The sequence below is a fragment of the Narcine bancroftii genome, chromosome 3 (assembly GCF_036971445.1).
Source record: "Narcine bancroftii isolate sNarBan1 chromosome 3, sNarBan1.hap1, whole genome shotgun sequence".
Classification (NCBI taxonomy): domain Eukaryota; kingdom Metazoa; phylum Chordata; class Chondrichthyes; order Torpediniformes; family Narcinidae; genus Narcine; species Narcine bancroftii.
In genome coordinates, this window is record NC_091471.1 from 85849742 (window position 1) to 85868060 (window position 18319).

The following is an 18319-nucleotide window of genomic DNA, read 5'->3' on the forward strand; positions in this document are numbered from 1 at the left end:
TAACGGTAGTATCCAAAAAAAATTTAAAGAGACCTTTTAAAGCCATTGACCTTTAGACAAATTTCCTTGTTAAATGTAGACAATAGCAAAATTGTCAAAATCTTAACTAAGTTTTTACCAAAGTTGATAAATATGGACCAGACCATGTTTGTGAAAAAGAGAAAATCTGTAGATAATGTAACTATATTATTTAGTATAATACATTTAGCAGTAGAAGGGAGATTTAAGTGCGGCAATGGCTTTGAATGCAGAAAAAGCATTTGATAGATTAGAATGGGATTTTTTTTGTTTAAGGTGTATAAAATATTTGGGATGGGACGGGTATTTATAAATTGGGTTAAAGCTTTATATAATAATCCTAAGGCTAAAGTAGTTACAAATGGGCAAGTTTTGACATCGTTTCCATTAACTAGAATCTAGTAGGCAAGGTTGACCTTTATCACCTGCTTTTTTTATTTTAGCGATTCAACTTCTTGCAGAATTGATACGGTCTGCTCCGAACATTAAAGGGTTTAATCAAGAAGTATATAACATTAATTTATATGCTGATGATGTTTTGATCTATTTGATGGAACCAATTGGTTCTCTACACAAATTATATTTAAGATTAGAGGAGAATATTTCTTTGTGATCCCCTTTTGAATCAGAATCTCCATTTCACTTCACTCTGGTCGAATCATGGTCGGTCCTAATTAGTCTCTGAAAAAAGCTCTTAATTGAAAGTTGAAGTTTGTATTATTATGAATATTGTATTTATTTATTTTTTTAAGTGTTGAAATGCCATTAATGGCCCTTGTACATAACAATCTTCTACATATCTAATCCCTTTGCAGGACCAGGCATGTACAATTAAATTATCTGTTGTTAAAGGTATCAATAAAGGGCATTTTTGGAATTTTTTTATCCAAATTATTCAATTTGTGCCAAATATTCAGAATATCCTTCATTAATGGTGCCTCCTTTCCAGCAGAAATAGATTTTGTATACAAAATCTTCTGCTACTCTCTCTCCAACTTTGTGCAGTTCAGTTTCCACTCATGAAGGCTGGTCTCTCTGTTAAAGAAGGAAGTGACAAATTTAATCTGGGCCACCCAACTGTAATATTTAAAATTCGGAAGTTATAAACCTCCCATATGATATTTCCAAGTTAATTTTTCCATGGAGATTCTGGCTGGCTTACCTTTCCATAGAAAGTTCCTAATGAACTTTCAAGTTTTGAAAAAAATCCTGTAGAAATGGATTGGAAGAGTCTGGAAAAGGTATTGTAAATGTGGGAATATATTCATTTTGATACAGGTCACTCTTCCGATCAATGTTATTGGAAAAAAAATACCCATTTATTTAAATCTTCTTCAACTTTCTGAAGCAAGGGGAGGTAGTTCAAATTATACAATTTTTTAAAATCATTATCTACTTTAACCCCAAATATTTGATCCCATTTATCAGCCTTCTAAATTGTGTATTTCTTTCACAATCCGAATAATCCTTGTCCATTAAAGACATAATTTCACTTTTATTCCAATTTATTTTGTACCCAGAGATCCTCCTATAATCCAATTACAAGTGCAGTCTTTGTAGAGAAGTTACAGGCTCTCTCAGGTATATTCATACATCATCTGCAAAAAGACTAATCTTATGTTCGGCTTAGACAACTCTGAACCCCTTAACATTTGGATCCCATCAAATAGTTTCCGCCAAAGAGAGCCAGGGATAGTGGACATCCTTGTCTACTAGTCCTAGATTACAAAGAATTTTACATCAATAATGTTTTTTTTTACTTTAATCAGGCACTCCTAAGCTGGAGTTATATAAATCAAAACGGAGAGGGGAATCAGAATTGAATATTAGTTCTAATGGTGAGACCTGGACCAATTTGTCATGATTGTATGATTTATACAATTAATATAAGATGTAAAATGGTGCAATATAACTTATTAGATGAATTATATCTTACCATGCAGAAGCTGCATCAATTAAATACTAATATACCTGATGCATGTTTTACATGTGGGGAAGAAACGGGTTCCTTTTTACATTCCACTTGGTCATGCTCTAAACTGAAACCCTTTTGGGAAAATTTAAGAATTTTATTAAACCAGATTATTGGGCAGCAATTGCCACCAAGTCCAGAATTGTTTCTCCTAGGAAATATTGTGGACATAAGACCCAAAATGAAGCTAAGTACCAATTTGAATTTCTTAAAATTGCATTGGCAGTGGCCAGGAAATATATTGCGGTTACAGGGAAGTCTGATTTCCTTCTGGCCGTAGCCCGATGTAAATTAGAAATACATTGTTGTGTTCCCCTGGATAAAATTACTTATAATTTAAGGAAGATGTATAATATGTTTTTGCAGGTATGGCAGCCATATTTTCACAATGCAGAGTTGAATATTTAAGACACCTATTCTATTTTTGAATTTTCTATCTTTTTTCCCCTCCATATTTGAGATCCAGGTAAGGAAAAAAAAAATTGGATTTTCTGAATTGGATTCCAGATCCTGACAGTTCCTCTTTCTTCTATCGTTCTTTTTCTTCTTCTTCATTCTATTTTCTTATTCACTCTCATTTTCTGTCTTTTCCTTTTCTTATCAAGGGGTTTTTGTTGGGGGGGGAGGAAGGGATGGGGTTGTTTTGAAATTTGGATAACTTGCATCAATTATTCCTTTTCATTCTGGATACTTGTTTGACCAACATATTAAAAAAATGGGAGGAGTACGGCAAGGTATCAGGTTATAACATAAATTGAGATAAAAGTGAAATTATGCCCCTCACTATAGGGGATTACACTCAGCGTCAACAAGATACCCAATTTAAATGGACTGTGAATGGAATAATATTTAGGCATATGAATCGATAATAAGATAGAGAATGTATATAAATTAAATTTATGTAGCTTTATTTAAGAAAATTGGTGAGGATTTGAATATGGAAGATATTGGCAGTAACATGATTAGGTAGGGTTAATTGTGTTAATGATTTCCTAGTGCACAGTATTTATTTCAAATATTACCAATATTGATACCACAGAAGTTTTTTGAGGAATTAAATACATACATTAGAACTTTTCTTTGGAAGGGAAAGATGTCGGGAGTTTCTTTAGACAAATTGACATGGAAATTTGAGTTAGGAGGTTTACAATTACCAAATTTTAAAACTCATTATAAGGCAGCTCAATTGAGATTTTTGACTTTTTTTTTGAGGAAGCAAAACCAGCATGGATTAAAATAGAAATTGATAAAATTGGAGAGAGGAAATCTGAAGATTTTATATATAAATGGGAATTGAGATTATTATCTGGGATGAGGGGGAAGGCACCCTTGCTGAAACATTTGATTAATATTTGGAATAAGGTAAATGACAAAATTGGAATGAGGAGTGTTGTCTGGCCTAAAATGCCCTTGATAGAAAATCGACTTATTTCATTCTCAATGGACAATCAATTTTTAAACATTTGATCTCGGAAAGGAATTAGATATATAGAAGATTGTTACGAAGGAAAAAATTTAATGTCATTTGAACAATTAAAAAATAAATATGGAATACAAAATAATACCCTTTTTTGTTATTATTAATTATTGGCTTATTTAAGAAGTAAATTGGATCCAACAATGCTATTATCAAAATGTGATGTTGATAAGTACTAACTATATCAATAAATTTATTTCAGCTATGTATACTTTTTTTTCCCCCAGAAGGGGACTTTTAAACAGGGGACACAAAGGTCCAGACAACGTTGGGAGACAGATCAAAATACAAATATTGATGAAATAAATTGGTCAGAATTGTGCCGAAATAGTATGACAAATACTATATATGTTCAATATAATTTTTTTTTAAAACATCAATTATACCTTAAACCACAAAAGTTAAATTGAAGTCAGATCTATCTGATCAGTGTTTTAAGATGTGGTCAGGAGATAGGCACTTGTTTTTTTTATATATATGTAAACATTCTGCTTGGCCTTGCCCCAATGTGAAATCTTTTTGGTCAAACTTGGCCATTTATTTAGAATGGGTTATAGGAATTAAATTTCCACAAAATCCCATGTTATTAGGTATTATTGAAGGGATAGGACCTAAATTGAAATTATCTTTATATATTAATAAGAAGTTCTAAAGTTTTCCTTAGCAGTGGCAAGAAAATGATATAGCAGTAATGTGGAAACCTGGGCATGGAGCAATGGAACACAAAATTTTCTCCTTTGGAGAAAATTACTTATAGTATGATGCATTTTTGAAAACTTGGCACCATATTTAAAAATTGAGGAAATTAATTTATAGACCTTTTCCTGAAGCTTCAAACCTAATTAACCTCCTTGAACGTATTAAAAGATACAAATGACTAACGTCTTGAGGTGAGGGGGACCCTCCGGTAACCAAGTTTCTATTCTTGCTTTCCTACTTTTCTTTATTTTTTTCTATGCTTTTTCTTAATTCAATTCATTTCTTTTCCTTTTTCTTTCTCTTTGGGGTTAGTTGTGTGGGTGGGGGGGGGAAGACTGGGGTTTATATCATGTAATGGATTTGACATTAATATTTGATTATTATATTTTATGTTCGGCTATGATTACATGTATTGAAAACTTTTAAATAATATTTACAAAAAGTGCTTATACAAGTTAAGGCCAAAAAAAGGAATACAACAGTGTGTACACATACATTCTTGACCCAGGTAGTACTGCATCATTTTGCACAATGAAACTTATGAATAAGCTTAATCTTGAAGGAAGAAGTTCAAGGATTCTATTGAATACCATGGGACAAGAAAAGGTTGTTAAAACTAACATTGTTTCAGGGTTAGAGGTTGCAGCAATTTTTGTAATCTCCCAGGCATAAAAACAAAGACTATGCCTGTGTATAAAGGAAACATCCCACATCAAAATGATGTGGATTGGTGGTCATATCTGAGGAAAATTTATATACTAGAAGATATCTCTGATACATCTAAATCAATCAGCATCTCAATCTCAAAAGGTCTGGAAGCAATAGAAGTAAAACTGAGTGAGAGAGATGGACCTTATGCTATCAAAATTATGCTTGGATGGACAATCAATGGCCATTAGAAAGAAAGAATGATACTCCTCTATTGTGAAACACATTGAGCCATTAAAACAACCAATCAAGACACATTTCCTGAATGCCTCGATACTGACCAAAAACCCTAAAAAGAATATGAACAGTTCTTGCTGACAAAAATAAATCAAGAATATCTAAACCAGCACTGAAGGAATTGTTTTCATCAAAAATGGATGAAAATGAAGTATGAGAAGATGCTGCAAATACTGCTAGTAATTATTCCTGCAAAGCTAAATCAGGGGCAGGAATGAAACAAATTTGAAAGTAGATTTTGTAGCTCAGATGCACCAGCAAACAAGATCAATAAAGAAATCTTGCAGCATGTTTTAAAATGAGTGAATGCAGAAAATTGTGCTGATGGTATAAAAGGAGCATTTAATTGACAATATGGTGCAACTGCCTTCAGAGTGCAAAATGTTGAAAAAGGTCTTGGAAATATTGGATATTCCAGAAAACAATGACCAAAAGATTTTTTAACTTTGTACTTGGAAACAAAACTGATTTTCAGAAAAATGGGAATGAATCTGATAATTCTTCAGTTTTGAAAGTGACCAAGAGAAAAGACCAGAGAGCAGTTGACAAGAATGGAGAGTTAATTGCAAATAGAATGTGTAAAGCCAAGTGGAAGAATAACTGCTAAAGAAATGCATGCAGTTATTGAAGAAAAGGATTTAGCCTTGTCAAGATGCATAGTTGGACGAGGATATTCATTTTGAAAGAGAACATCATTGTTTAATTACACAAGACAACTGACTATGGAAAACAATCAAGAATGTACCATGAAGGCCCAGAGAAAGAAAAGGATGAACAAGTCTGTCGTTGTGAAGGTTTCAGAGGCTTGTCCATTGGAATCAAGAGTATCAGATGTCACACTTGACCAACCAATGTTGGATAAAGAAGATGTGCAAAAGGTAATAAATTGTGTTCAAGTACTGGAATGAGCTGGGGCAAACTTGCCCAGCAAATTAAATCTAAAACTGGCTTTCTGAACAGACCAATTAACAAAACCTGTCTTTTTACAAGAAGCCGAAAGATTTGATAATTGATATTCACTTTAGTTTGAAATGTAAATGATATATACTATTATGTCTGATTTTTTTTTCTTTGTAATAGTAATTTTTATTTAGATAATAATAAGGGGCCAGTATTGTAAGGGTAAAAATGCAGATTCTGTAAGAAGTCTGTGAAGACATTGTTGACATTCTTTGACTATCTCCAGAGAAATGTATTCTTACCCAAGGTCTCTCTCTGCATGTTTAAGATAAAGCAGTTCAGTTTTAGTTTTTCGATGTTCTGCAAAGATGGAAAGACTTGACATGGTCTGAGAACTTTTATTGACCCTTTTTATCATTTATTGTTTTACCTTCTATAAAAGTTGTAATAATGTAGTAACTGATATAAGATTTAATAAACCATGTTTGAGTGAATCATAAATAACAATATTCAAGACTGTCCAAGTAATTATAAAGGAAGAAAGTTGCAATACAAGTGACAAGAGTATATGGATAGATTTGGGGAGCCTGTAGTATTAAAGGTTCTGATTGACACTCTCTTTGCTGTCTCCATTCTGGCCTCCCCACATGAACAAGTACCTCTTAATCTCACAGGTACACCAATCAGGACTTATCGATCAACGCTTGTTTTGAAAGTCTTTTTTTTGTAGCTCTTCAGGGATGTTCTTAAGAGTTTTTAAATTTCTTCTTCTGTCCATCATATGGCTGTTTGCTCTCAGTCATTTCTCAACAAAGTAGCTGCTTTAATGTTCCATCAGATGCTGTAACATGTCCTGCCCATCTCATCAGTGATGCTTTTGACAGATGGCAGGGAGGTCTGACTGGGGCAGAACTGTTTCTAAAATTTTGAATTGGATAGAATATGTAACAAAGACCTGCCACTGGATGTGAAGTAGTGTTGTCAGCAATGATAAACCTGCAGTTCCCAAAAATGTTCATGACTACACATACACACCATACTCAAGGTATCTTGATTCTTAGGTGGACACTGTATGCAGCCATACCATTTGTTCCCTAAAAAGGAGTGCAAATGGCCAAAAATATCAAATGCAAAATATATTAGAATGTACATATGCTGCAATCTTATCAATTTGAATGTGTGATTAATAGGACTAAACAACGATATTACAAATAGGGAGAGAAAGCACATAAGGTATTGGCGTGGCAATTAAAGAAAGAACAGATATCGAGGACTATTAATGCTGTTAGACGGAATTCTCTTATTACTTATAAACCTCGTGAGATTAATGATGAATTTTATTCATTTTATAAAAAGTTATATACATCTGAAGGAAAACAGGAAACTGGATCGATTGATTTTTTTAAAAATCACAGTTGAATTTACCAATATTAGAGGATGGAGATACACAGGAGTTAGATGAACCATTTACGGATTCGGAAATTAAAATGGCTATGCTGGAAATGCCGAACGGTAAATCTCCTGGTGATGATGGATTTTCGGTTGAATTTTATAAAAGTTTTTATGATGATTTATCTACAGTGTTTGGGGATGTATTACATCAAGTTGGAGAACATTATGATTTACCTGAGTCTTGTTCTAGTGCTTTAATTACAGAAATTCCTAAAGAGAGATCCTTTGAAAGTATCTTCATATAGACCAATTTCATTGTTAAATGTAGATTATAAAATAATAGCTAAAATATTAGCAAATAGATTGGCTAAATTTTTACCAAAGTTGATTCACATTGATCAAACAGGTTTTATAAAGAATAGATATGCTTCAGATAACATTTTGCATGTGATTAGTTTAATTAATAGATTTCGACAATCTTTAGATCATCTGATGGTGTTATCCTTAGATGCAGACAAAACATTTGATAGAGTTGAATGGAATTTTTTGTTTAAAGTTTTGGAGAAATTTAAGTTTGGTCCTTTAATTTGGTTGAATTAGGGTTCTATATAGTAAACCGGTAGCTAGAGTATTGACGAATGGTTTGATTTCAGAATCTTTTAAGTTAACTCGATCAACTAGTCAAGGTTGTCCTTTATCACCAGATTTGTTTGCATTAGTAATTGAAGCTTTAGCACAGTTGATAAGACAAAATACACAGATACAAGGTATGAAAGTTTTAGATGAAGAGTATAAAATTAATTTATTTGCTGATGATGTATTGGTGTTCTTGACAAATCCAGCTCAATCACTTTTGCATTTGAAGGAATGTTTAATATGGATGTCTTTCTGAATATAAAGTTAATTGGGAAAAAAGTGAAATATTACCGGTAAGTGAAGGAGTTTATACAGTTTATAAGAATATTATTAATTTGAAGTGGACTGATCGAATTAAATATCTGGGTTTAATTTTGAATGTTAATTATCAATCATTATATAAATTAAATTATGTTCCATTAATGAAAAAAATTAAAACTGATTTGATTAAATAGAAAGATTTACCTATTAATTTAATGGGAATGATAAATACAATTAAGATGAATATCTTTCCGCGTATACAATATTTGTTTCAATCTATTCCGTATTTATTTGATAAATTTTTTTTAGAGATTTAAATAAAATGGTTAGGGAGTTTTTATGGAGGGGTAAATTTTCGAGAGTAACTTTGAATAAATTAACTTGGAAATATAAGTTAAGGGACTACGTTTACCACATTTTCAAAATTATTATGAGGCAGCCCTACTTAAATTTATTAGTTCATTGATGGATTTGGTACTGCCTCCAAGTTGGGCTAAAATTGAGATGGCAAATATTTCTGAATTTGAAATACATCAATTTTTGTTTAGGTGGAATATAAATTTGTTACAGCAATATAATGTGCCTATACTAAAACATTTAATGAAGTTGTGGATAAAGAAAAATAAAATGATAGGTTCTAGGGGTAAATTATTGGCTTTGACTCCATTGTATAATAATCAACATTTCTTTTTCAATACATAATCAAAGTTTATTGCATTGAAGATTTAAAGGTGTGAAAAATTTGGGAGATTGTTTTAAAGAGGGTAAGTTTTTAATCTTTTAATCAGATGAGGGAAGATTTTGGTATTGATAAGAATTCTTAATTTCTTTATTATCAAATTCGATCTTTGGTAAAATGTATGTTTGGTAGAGATATGATTTTACCTAAAATGACTAAATTTGAGACTTCTCTTATGAAGGTACCAGAGAAGGGTTATATTTCATTTATGTATCAAATATTACAGGATGGTATGGATAAAAAGGGTTGGGATAGATCAAAAATTAAATGGGAAGCGGATATTGGTTTTACTTTTTCTGAAGAGGATTGGTTAGATATCTGTTATAATAGAGTAACTAGATTGATAAATGCACATTATGCAATGATTAATTACAATTTTTTACATTAATTATATTTGACACCTGAAAAATTAAAATAATATGGTTTTAATGAATCAGATTTGTGTTTTAGATGTGGTAATACAGTTGGAACTTTTTTTCATGCTCTTTGGTCATGTATACGAATACAATCTTTTTGGAAGAAAATTCAATCGTTTTTAGAATATCTGTATAAGATTAAAATAGTTTTAGATCCAACAGTATTTTTATTGGTTAGTTTGCAACCTTAAAGGTTTGGGATTAGATAAGTTTCAGCTTGTTTTTGTATATTTAGCTTTATCCGTAGTGAAAAAATGTATTGCTAGTATTGAAAAATACAAATATGATTGATATTAATAGATGGCATAATGAGATGAAATATTGTTTACTAATGGAAAAAATTACACATGCTTCGCATGATAATTATAATTTTTTATTAATAAGTGGTTGTTATACTCAGAATATTTACATTTCAATTTATATTGATTAGATTTTAATATGTATATTTAACTTTTTTTAATATTCTTTTTTATTGGCTGAAGGGGGGTTCACATTCATGTTTAATTGCTGTATGTCATATATTATTTGTTTTTTGAACGAATAAATAAAGTTTTTAAAAAAAGAATGTACATATACAAGAAAGGATCAAAGTACATTATATGACAGAATATGTATATCTGCTTATTAACCAAGTTTGTTTATTGTTCATATTTCATCGTTTAGCCTGAAGGATGTTGCCAAGTGCATTGTATTTTCAATTTTCTGGATCAAGAGCACTTGAACTGAAATAACAATTAAAAACTCAAGTAGGCATATTTTCTTACTGAACAAGGTAGTGATCAGAAGATTACACAAATCAAAATGCACAGCTAAATAGATCATTTAAAACCTAATCTTAAAATCCAATGGCTATAATTGGTGAACGATTGAGCAACCAACTCAATACGAAGAACATTCAGTGAACATTACCTGGAGCAAATTTAACTCCAAACCACCATGTGAAAGACATGATCGTATGATGATAGACATGAAGAAATGTCACTTGACCATTCTTCTTTCGAACCACAAAGAAAACCTGTATGAGGGCCGGGGAGGGCGGGTTGGTGAGGGAATTGACAGGAGAAATGTCTCAAAATTCAATGTTTCCAACCATCCAAAATATTGCTTCAGTAGTTTAAAAGTAATTTTTTTTTGCTCATGAATTTGAAGTCATAGTAACCCAAACTCATTGATTCTGATGCAAAAAACTTTGAAGGTAAGCAGTTTCTAATAATGCATTTAAAAATTAACATGTACTAGTTAAAGAAATTGACAGCTGTAAACTGCTTTCACCATGGTATGCATTTATTTTGGAGACAGAGAGAGGGTCAATTACTCAAGAGACCGCTGCCATTCAATGCAATCATTACACACACAATTTCTCAATAGCATGTTCCCATTTCTTCTCCCCCACCCACCCCCCCCCCCACCCCCACTTCCCCTTGATGCCTTTTTATGTCTAGAAATCTTCTAATTTCCTTAAATTATTTAGCAAGTTAGTCTTCAGGTTATCATATTAATTTGAGGCACACTGAAGGAAGACCTTGTCTTTGTAATCTAGGTTTAGATGAGAGTATAAAAACAATGCTGGAGATACTCAGCAGTACATGCGAGTGCTTGGATTTGGAAACCAATCTAGGCAATGAGCTATTTACATTCAAAGCATACCCTTCCAGTCTCTAGCCTTCAAATTAATTCACTGATAAATTGTTTTCCATGGATGTTGCATATGAATTCAAATTTAAACATACAGCATGCCCACAAACCCATGCCACCCAAATTCCCCAATTAACCTACAACCAATGTTTTGCAGGGTGGTAAGAAACTGGAGCACCCAGAGGAAACCCACACAGACGTGGATAGAACATACAAACTCCTTACAGACAGGACCAGATTCGAACCTGGGTCACCAGCAATGTAACAGTGTTGCGCTAACCACGCCCCTCAAAAGACATTTGGACACAGAACCAGGGAATATAATCTGGTTAACAGGTGTATATTGTTGACATTCACTGAGCGTCTTCTAGAAACAGCCATCTTCAAGGATGTGGCTAACTTTCTGCATGTTTAAGAAAAACAATCAGTTTTGAATTTTCCTTTGTTCTGTGAAGATGGAAAGAATGGAGGTGGTCCGAATACTTCTATTGATCATTTATAACCATTGTTTAATTGTTTTATCATAGTTTTATGTACTGTTCAAGAAATTAGTAGTAATGTCATAACTGATAAGGTTTAATAAGCCATGAAAATCTAAGCTGCAATTTTAGTACGGACTTTTCTTTGAATGAGTCAAACAACACCAGCGATTTCCAAGCGATTATAAAGGAAGATAGTCACAATATTTAATCAATAAAATGGATTATTGACTCATTAGTCAATAAAAGACAAAATTGAAGACATAGGAAGTTGGAAAATGGATTTGCAATTCAGGCTGGATCGATTGAGCTCCTTTTAGAGCATATTGAAGGAGGAGCCACAAACATTAAGACCACCACTGAAGAAGCGGTGAGCCTTACTAAAGGTTCCTTCTGTGTGTTAATTGCAAGTTAGAACAGTTTGGAGAAACTGCTGCTTGTCATAGGAGGAATATTATTGTGCAGATTTGATATCTGTCCGAGTGCAATGGTCAACTGGATGGATAAGATGGCAGCTGCTGCACCCATGGAGCTAGATGTTGAGAAGATTAAGAAAAAAGAACTTGTAGAAGAACTGCAAAGTCAGCAATTAGAGACAAGTGGAAACAAAGCAACTCTTCAAGCAATACTGAGTGAGGATATAGATAAGGTTACAGTTTCTGGGGATATAGATCCAGAGAATTACACAAAAAAAATAGAAACTAAGATCAGCCACAAGGGAATGGTTGAAGCTGTGCCACAAGATGGGGTTGAGGATGATAAACAATATAAAATGAAGACAAGGTCAAATATTAAGGCAAGATCTGATGTATAGGGCCCAATAGGACTGAAGGATAGTGTGTCAAATGCTGAAAGCAAGTAAGAGGAGTTCTAGATCAGCCTCTATTACAAATACAGCATCTACATGTGTAAAGATTCAGGCTAATGTGGCAGATCTTGAATCAAGAAAAATAATTCCTTCACATTAAATTTGACAAAAGAATGGAAGAGACAGTTAAAGAAGCAAAGGGAACAGCAATTGCTTCATGAGAGATATGCTTTTGAACAGCAGGAGGAGCTGTTACGGAGGCAACAGGAACTATTGGACAGAAACAGAAATTGCTGTTAAACAGGACAGGTCCGAGGCTCAGTGATTATCCAGTGCTCTAATTAAATCATCTGAAGCATCACACTTTGAGGAAGGACAATAGAAAAACAAAGTATTCAATACCAAGGCTGAGCCAGTGCAACAATCACAATATGTCCTGGAATTGGTCCTGAAGTAGACAGTTTAAGGTTATTGGCTGAGCCAGTGCCGCAGTTATGAGAACTGCAAGATCCCAAACTAATCAGGTAAAAGCAAAGAGCCAGATCTCAAACCTCAAAGATGACTCCATTACACAGAGATGGAAGCCAAATATAGGCTCACTCTCAGCAGGTATAAGAAATCTAGGTGAACAAAGTAATTTTTGCCCAAGCACAAGACCAGATGAGATAGCTGCATCATTAATGTAGTTACAGACTCTCTCTTTGCCCATGTGAGAGATACCAGTTTTTGATGGTGATCCTCTTGAATTCCAAGCATACATGAAAAGCTTTGAATGTAGTCTTGAAATTAAGTGTCAGAGCCTGGAGGATTGTTTATATTATTTGCAGTAGTTCACGAGTGGACCACTACAAGATCTTTAAAAGGGTTGCCAACATATGGCTCCAACTGAAGGATTCAAACAGGCTTCGTTATTACTGAAGAAGCATTTTGGCGACAGGTATAGAATTTCTACAGCTTACCATATAACGCACACACGCATATAACGCGCATCTGGCATTTAAATGAGACAAAGCACATACCCATATCTGCCAGTTAATCTCCTGCAATTAACACCTAATCAACTTCCCCCTGAGGTGTCAATCACCCATTATATAAATGAGATCCTACTGCAACATATTAATATGCTTAGGAGAGGAATCAATAGATTGAAGACAGGCTTCAGGGTTAAATAATTCTAATGTTGATCAAATCAGAAGCACTTGATATGTTAATCTCCTCCCTTAGGGATGGGGTCTGGGCAATTAATATTGATATGGTGCAGTGCCCTAGTCACAATGTCCTTGTTATAGGAATACCATGACATTCAGTATTAAGAGAAATTACCAACCATGGCTGCTATGAATTGTGCCCATTCTTTCATTGCTGCAATTATATTCTCATACTCGCTATAATATTCCCATACTTGGTCTAAATTGCCGGCACATCATTTCCAAGGTTGCTATTAATTGTGTGTCCTTTCAATGCTGCTATTATATTCCCATGGACATTATAAATTGACAGCATGTTTTTCCCACGCCTGCTATTATTGTGCACCTTCTTTCAACGTGTAAAAATATTCTTCTATAGCACAAACATGCATATAATGTGCTGGGGGGGGGGGCGGTTGTTCCTGGATTGTAAAATATGAATATAATATGTGCATTATATGCATAAAAATATTGTATTTACAGAAGACTCTTCTATGGTCTAAGGCCAGACGACACAAAGAATTTACAAGCTTATGCCCTTTTTTAAGAGGAGAGCCTCGGATGCCCCCCAAAGTTCCTCCACATGGTTATCCAACTCACGAAAACAAACAAGGTCGGGTCAGATACAGCAATGAGCTCTCTGAACCCTTCTCCATTAACAATGGCGTGAAGCAAGGCTGTGTTCTCGCACCAACCCTCTTTTCAATCTTCTTCAGCATGATGCTGAACCAAGCCATGAAAGACCCCAACAATGAAGACGCTGCTTACATCCGGTACCGCACGGATGGCAGTCTCTTCAATCTGAGGCGCCTTCAAGCTCACACCAAGACACAAGAGCAACTTGTCCGTGAACTACTCTTTGCAGACGATGCCACTTTAGTTGCCCATTCAGAGCCAGCTCTTCAGCGCTTGATGTCCTGTTTTGCGGAAACTGCCAAAATGTTTGGCCTGGAAGTCAGCCTGAAGAAAACTGAGGTCCTCCATCAGCCAGCTCCCCACCATGACTACCAGCCCCCCCACATCTCCATCGGGCACACTGAACTGAACTGTTACAACATCATGACGGACATCAGCCATCTTTGACAGCTTGACATACCTAATAATATGGGAATCATTATAAATAAATTATCCCTTGCAGGTGAGAGAACTATGGAGAAGCCAAGTTGTTGAAAGCCAGAAAAAATGTAATGAAACGACTACTTAAGGATTTGGGGGTGGAGTTCATTGAAGGGCAAGTGGACATTGTTACACATCCAGTGTATGGAATAATCAAAGGTATTAAAAAAGTAAAGAAGTCCAAATCATATTCTCAACCAAAATTTTAAAAGAAGTACATTTGCCACCTCACTGACAGTCAGATAAAGAAATTAATGAAAAAGAAAGTTTGTCTGTTGTGAAGAATTATTTGTTCTGTAATGATAAGCACGATTTGGAAAAGTGTGCACAGATGGAAAAGACGCATAGAAAAAAAAATCACTTTTTTTTAAAAAGGAAAATGGAGTATGTTTTGGCTGTCTATGTAAAGGGCACATTAGCAAAAACTGCAAAAAGTGACTCAGCTGTGACATGTAGTCGAAAACATCCCAAAATGCGACACATCTTCCAAGAAAGGACAAGAAAAAAAGCAGGTGAAAACAGTACTAAAGCCTTGGTATTGACAAAGGAAAACAATTGCAAACTTTTGATATGGCCTGTGTTGATACCATCAAGGACAAAAAAAAATCATTTCTATGTCAAGTTTGGATTAAGACTAAAACTGGCTTTCTGAACAGGCCAATTACAAATAACTTTTACAAGAAGCAGAAAGTTTTGATAATTGACTTTCATTTTCTTTTGGATATTTAACAAACATATTACTATGTTTGATTTTTTTCTTTGTAATGGTATTTTTTTTTTGCTGTAATAATTAGGGGCCTGTATTGTAAGCATTAAAATGACTTGCCAGCGTATTGTGCAAGAAGCCAGCAGATATTGTTGACATTCTTTGAATGAGCAAAGCTTCAAGGTTGTGGCTAACATTCTGTGTGTTAAAGATAAACAATTAGTTTTGAATTTTCCTTTGTGAAGAAGAATGGAGTTGGTCTGAATACTTTTATGGATCGTTATCACAATTGTTTTAATCAACATTTTAAGCATTGCTTAATTGTTTTATCATAGTTTTTTTCATATACCATTCAAGGAGTAGTAGTAATGTAGCAACTGCTAAGATTACCGTGAGCCTGTATTTGGCTTCCATCTCTGTGTAATGGAGTCATCACTGGGGTTTGAGATTTGGCTCTTTGCCTTAAAACCGTGAAAAACTTAACTGCTATTTTAGTACAGACTTTTCTTTGAATGAGCCATAAACAACGACACACTAGTCTTTCCAAGCAATTATAAAGGAAGATAGTCACCATAACAGGGATGAAATGGGTTGAAGTCACCTATTTACATGCTGCATACAGTGCTACAATCTTTCTTTCTTTGGCTTGGCTTCGCGGACGAAGATTTATGGAGGGGGTAAATGTCCACGTCAGCTGCAGGCTCGTTTGTGGCTGACAAGTACGATGCGGGACAGGCAGACACGGTTGCAGCGGTTGCAGGGGAAAATTGGTTGGTTGGGGTTGGGTGTTGGGTTTTTCCTCCTTTGTCTTTTGTCAGTGAGGTGGGCTCTGCGGTCTTCTTCAAAGGAGGTTGCTGCCCCCCGAACTGTGAGGCGCCAAGATGCACGGTTTGAGGCGATATCAGCCCACTGGCGGTGGTCAATGTGGCAGGCACCAAGAGATTTCTTTAGGCAGTCCTTGTACCTCTTCTTTGGTGCACCTCTGTCACGGTGGCCAGTGGAGAGCTCGCCATTTAACACAATCTTGGGAAGGCGATGGTCCTCCATTCTGGAGACGTGACCTACCCAGCGCAGTTGGATCTTCAGCAGCGTGGACTCGATGCTGTCGGCCTCTGCCATCTTGAGTACTTCGATGTTAGGGATGAAGTCGCTCCAATGAATGTTGAGGATGGAGCAGAGACAACGCTGGTGGAAGCCTTCTAGGAGCCATAGGTGATGTCGGTAGAGGACCCATGATTCGGAGCCAAACAGGAGTGTGGGTATGACAACGGCTCTGTATACGCTTATCTTTGTGAGGTTTTTCAGTTGGTTGTTTTTCCAGACTCTTTTGTGTAGTCTTCCAAAGGCGCTATTTGCCTTGGCGAGTCTGATGTCTATCTCGTTGTCGATCCTTGCATCTGATGAAATGGTGCAGCCATTTCAAATAGGTAAACTGGTTGACCGTTTTGAGTTTTGTGTGCCCGATGGAGATGTGGGGGGGCTGGTAGTCATGGTGGGGAGCTGGCTGATGGAGGACCTCAGTTTTCTTCAGGCAGACTTCCAGGCCAAACATTTTGGCAGTTTCCGCAAAACAGGACGTCAAGCGCTGAAGAGCTGGCTCTGAATGGGCAACTAAGCAGCATCGTCTGCAAAGAGTAGTTCACGGACAAGTTGCTCTTGTGTCTTGGTGTGAGCTTGCAGGCGCCTCAGATTGAAGAGACTGCCATCCGTGCGGTACCGGATGTAAGCAGCGTCTTCATTGTTGAGGTTTTTCATGGCTTGGTTCAGCATCATGCTGAAGAAGATTGAAAAGAAGGTTGATGAGAGAACGCAGCCTTGCTTCACGCCATTGTTAATGGAGAAGGGTTCAGAGAGCTCATTGCTGTATCTGACCCGACCTTGTTGGTTTTCGTGAGTTGGATAACCATGTTGAGGAACTTTGGAGGGCATCCGATGCGCTCTAGTATTTGCCAAAGCCCTTTCCTGCTCACGGTGTCGAAGGCTTTGGTGAGGTCAACAAAGGTGATGTAGAGTCCTTTGTTTTGTTCTCTGCACTTTTCTTGGAGCTGTCTGAGGGCAAAGACCATGTCAGTAGATCCTCTGTTTGCGCGAAAGCCGCACTGTGATTCTGGGAGAACATTCTCGGTGAGACTAGGTATTATTCTATTTAGGAGAATCCTAGCGAAGATTTTGCCTGCAATGGAGAGCAGCGTGATTCGCCAGTAGTTTGAGCAGTCTGATTTCTCGCCTTTGTTTTCGTACAGGGTGATGATGATGGCATCACGAAGGTCCTGAGGCAGTTTTCCTTGGTACCAGCAAAGCTTGAAAAACTCATGCAGTTTGACATGCAGGGTTTTGCCGCCAGCCTTCCAGACCTCTGGGGGGGATTCCATCCATACCTGCTGCTTTGCCACTTTTCAGTTGTTCAATTGCCTTATATGTCTCTTCCCAGGTGAGGACCTCATCCAGCTCTAGCCTTAGGGGCGTTGAGGGAGCTGGAGCAGGGCGGAATCTTGGACTGAGTGGTTGGCACTGAAAAGAGATTGGAAGTGTTCTGACCATCGGTTAAGGATGGAGATCTTGTCGCTGAGGAGGACTTTGCCGTCTGAGCTGCACAGCGGGCTTTGCAATAAACAAGCAGTAAAGACTAAATGCTGGAGAATCTCAGCAAATAAAATTGGTTTTGTCTCTTTATCTTTGCTACATAAAGTACACTGCTTAACATGCTGAGTTTCTTAAGCATCGTGTTTTTACTTCAATCACAGTGTCTGCAGACTTTAGTGTTTTACATCTTTAACATCCAGCCTGGGAGCATACAATCGCACCATTCCTGCTTTAGCAAAGCAGTGTCTCAGGGGCTGACAGCACAAAATGATGACAAAAAATATCCCAGAAATCACTCACACTGGATACACCATGTGGACCTGCTGCTCCCGCAGTAGCAAGGGTTCAAA

The 18319-nt window shown here is 35.9% G+C and overlaps 1 protein-coding gene across 2 annotated transcripts in view; it reads right to left on the reverse strand.

The window, feature by feature from the left end:
• elovl7a (ELOVL fatty acid elongase 7a) overlaps window positions 1-18319 on the reverse strand; it is a 53953-nt gene that overhangs the window by 13138 nt on the left and 22496 nt on the right. For both annotated transcript variants that reach the window (XM_069924463.1, XM_069924464.1), the window contains exon 5: window positions 10365-10470. In XM_069924463.1, the coding sequence (XP_069780564.1) occupies window positions 10365-10470 (106 nt within the window). The remainder of the gene's footprint in view (window positions 1-10364; window positions 10471-18319) is intronic.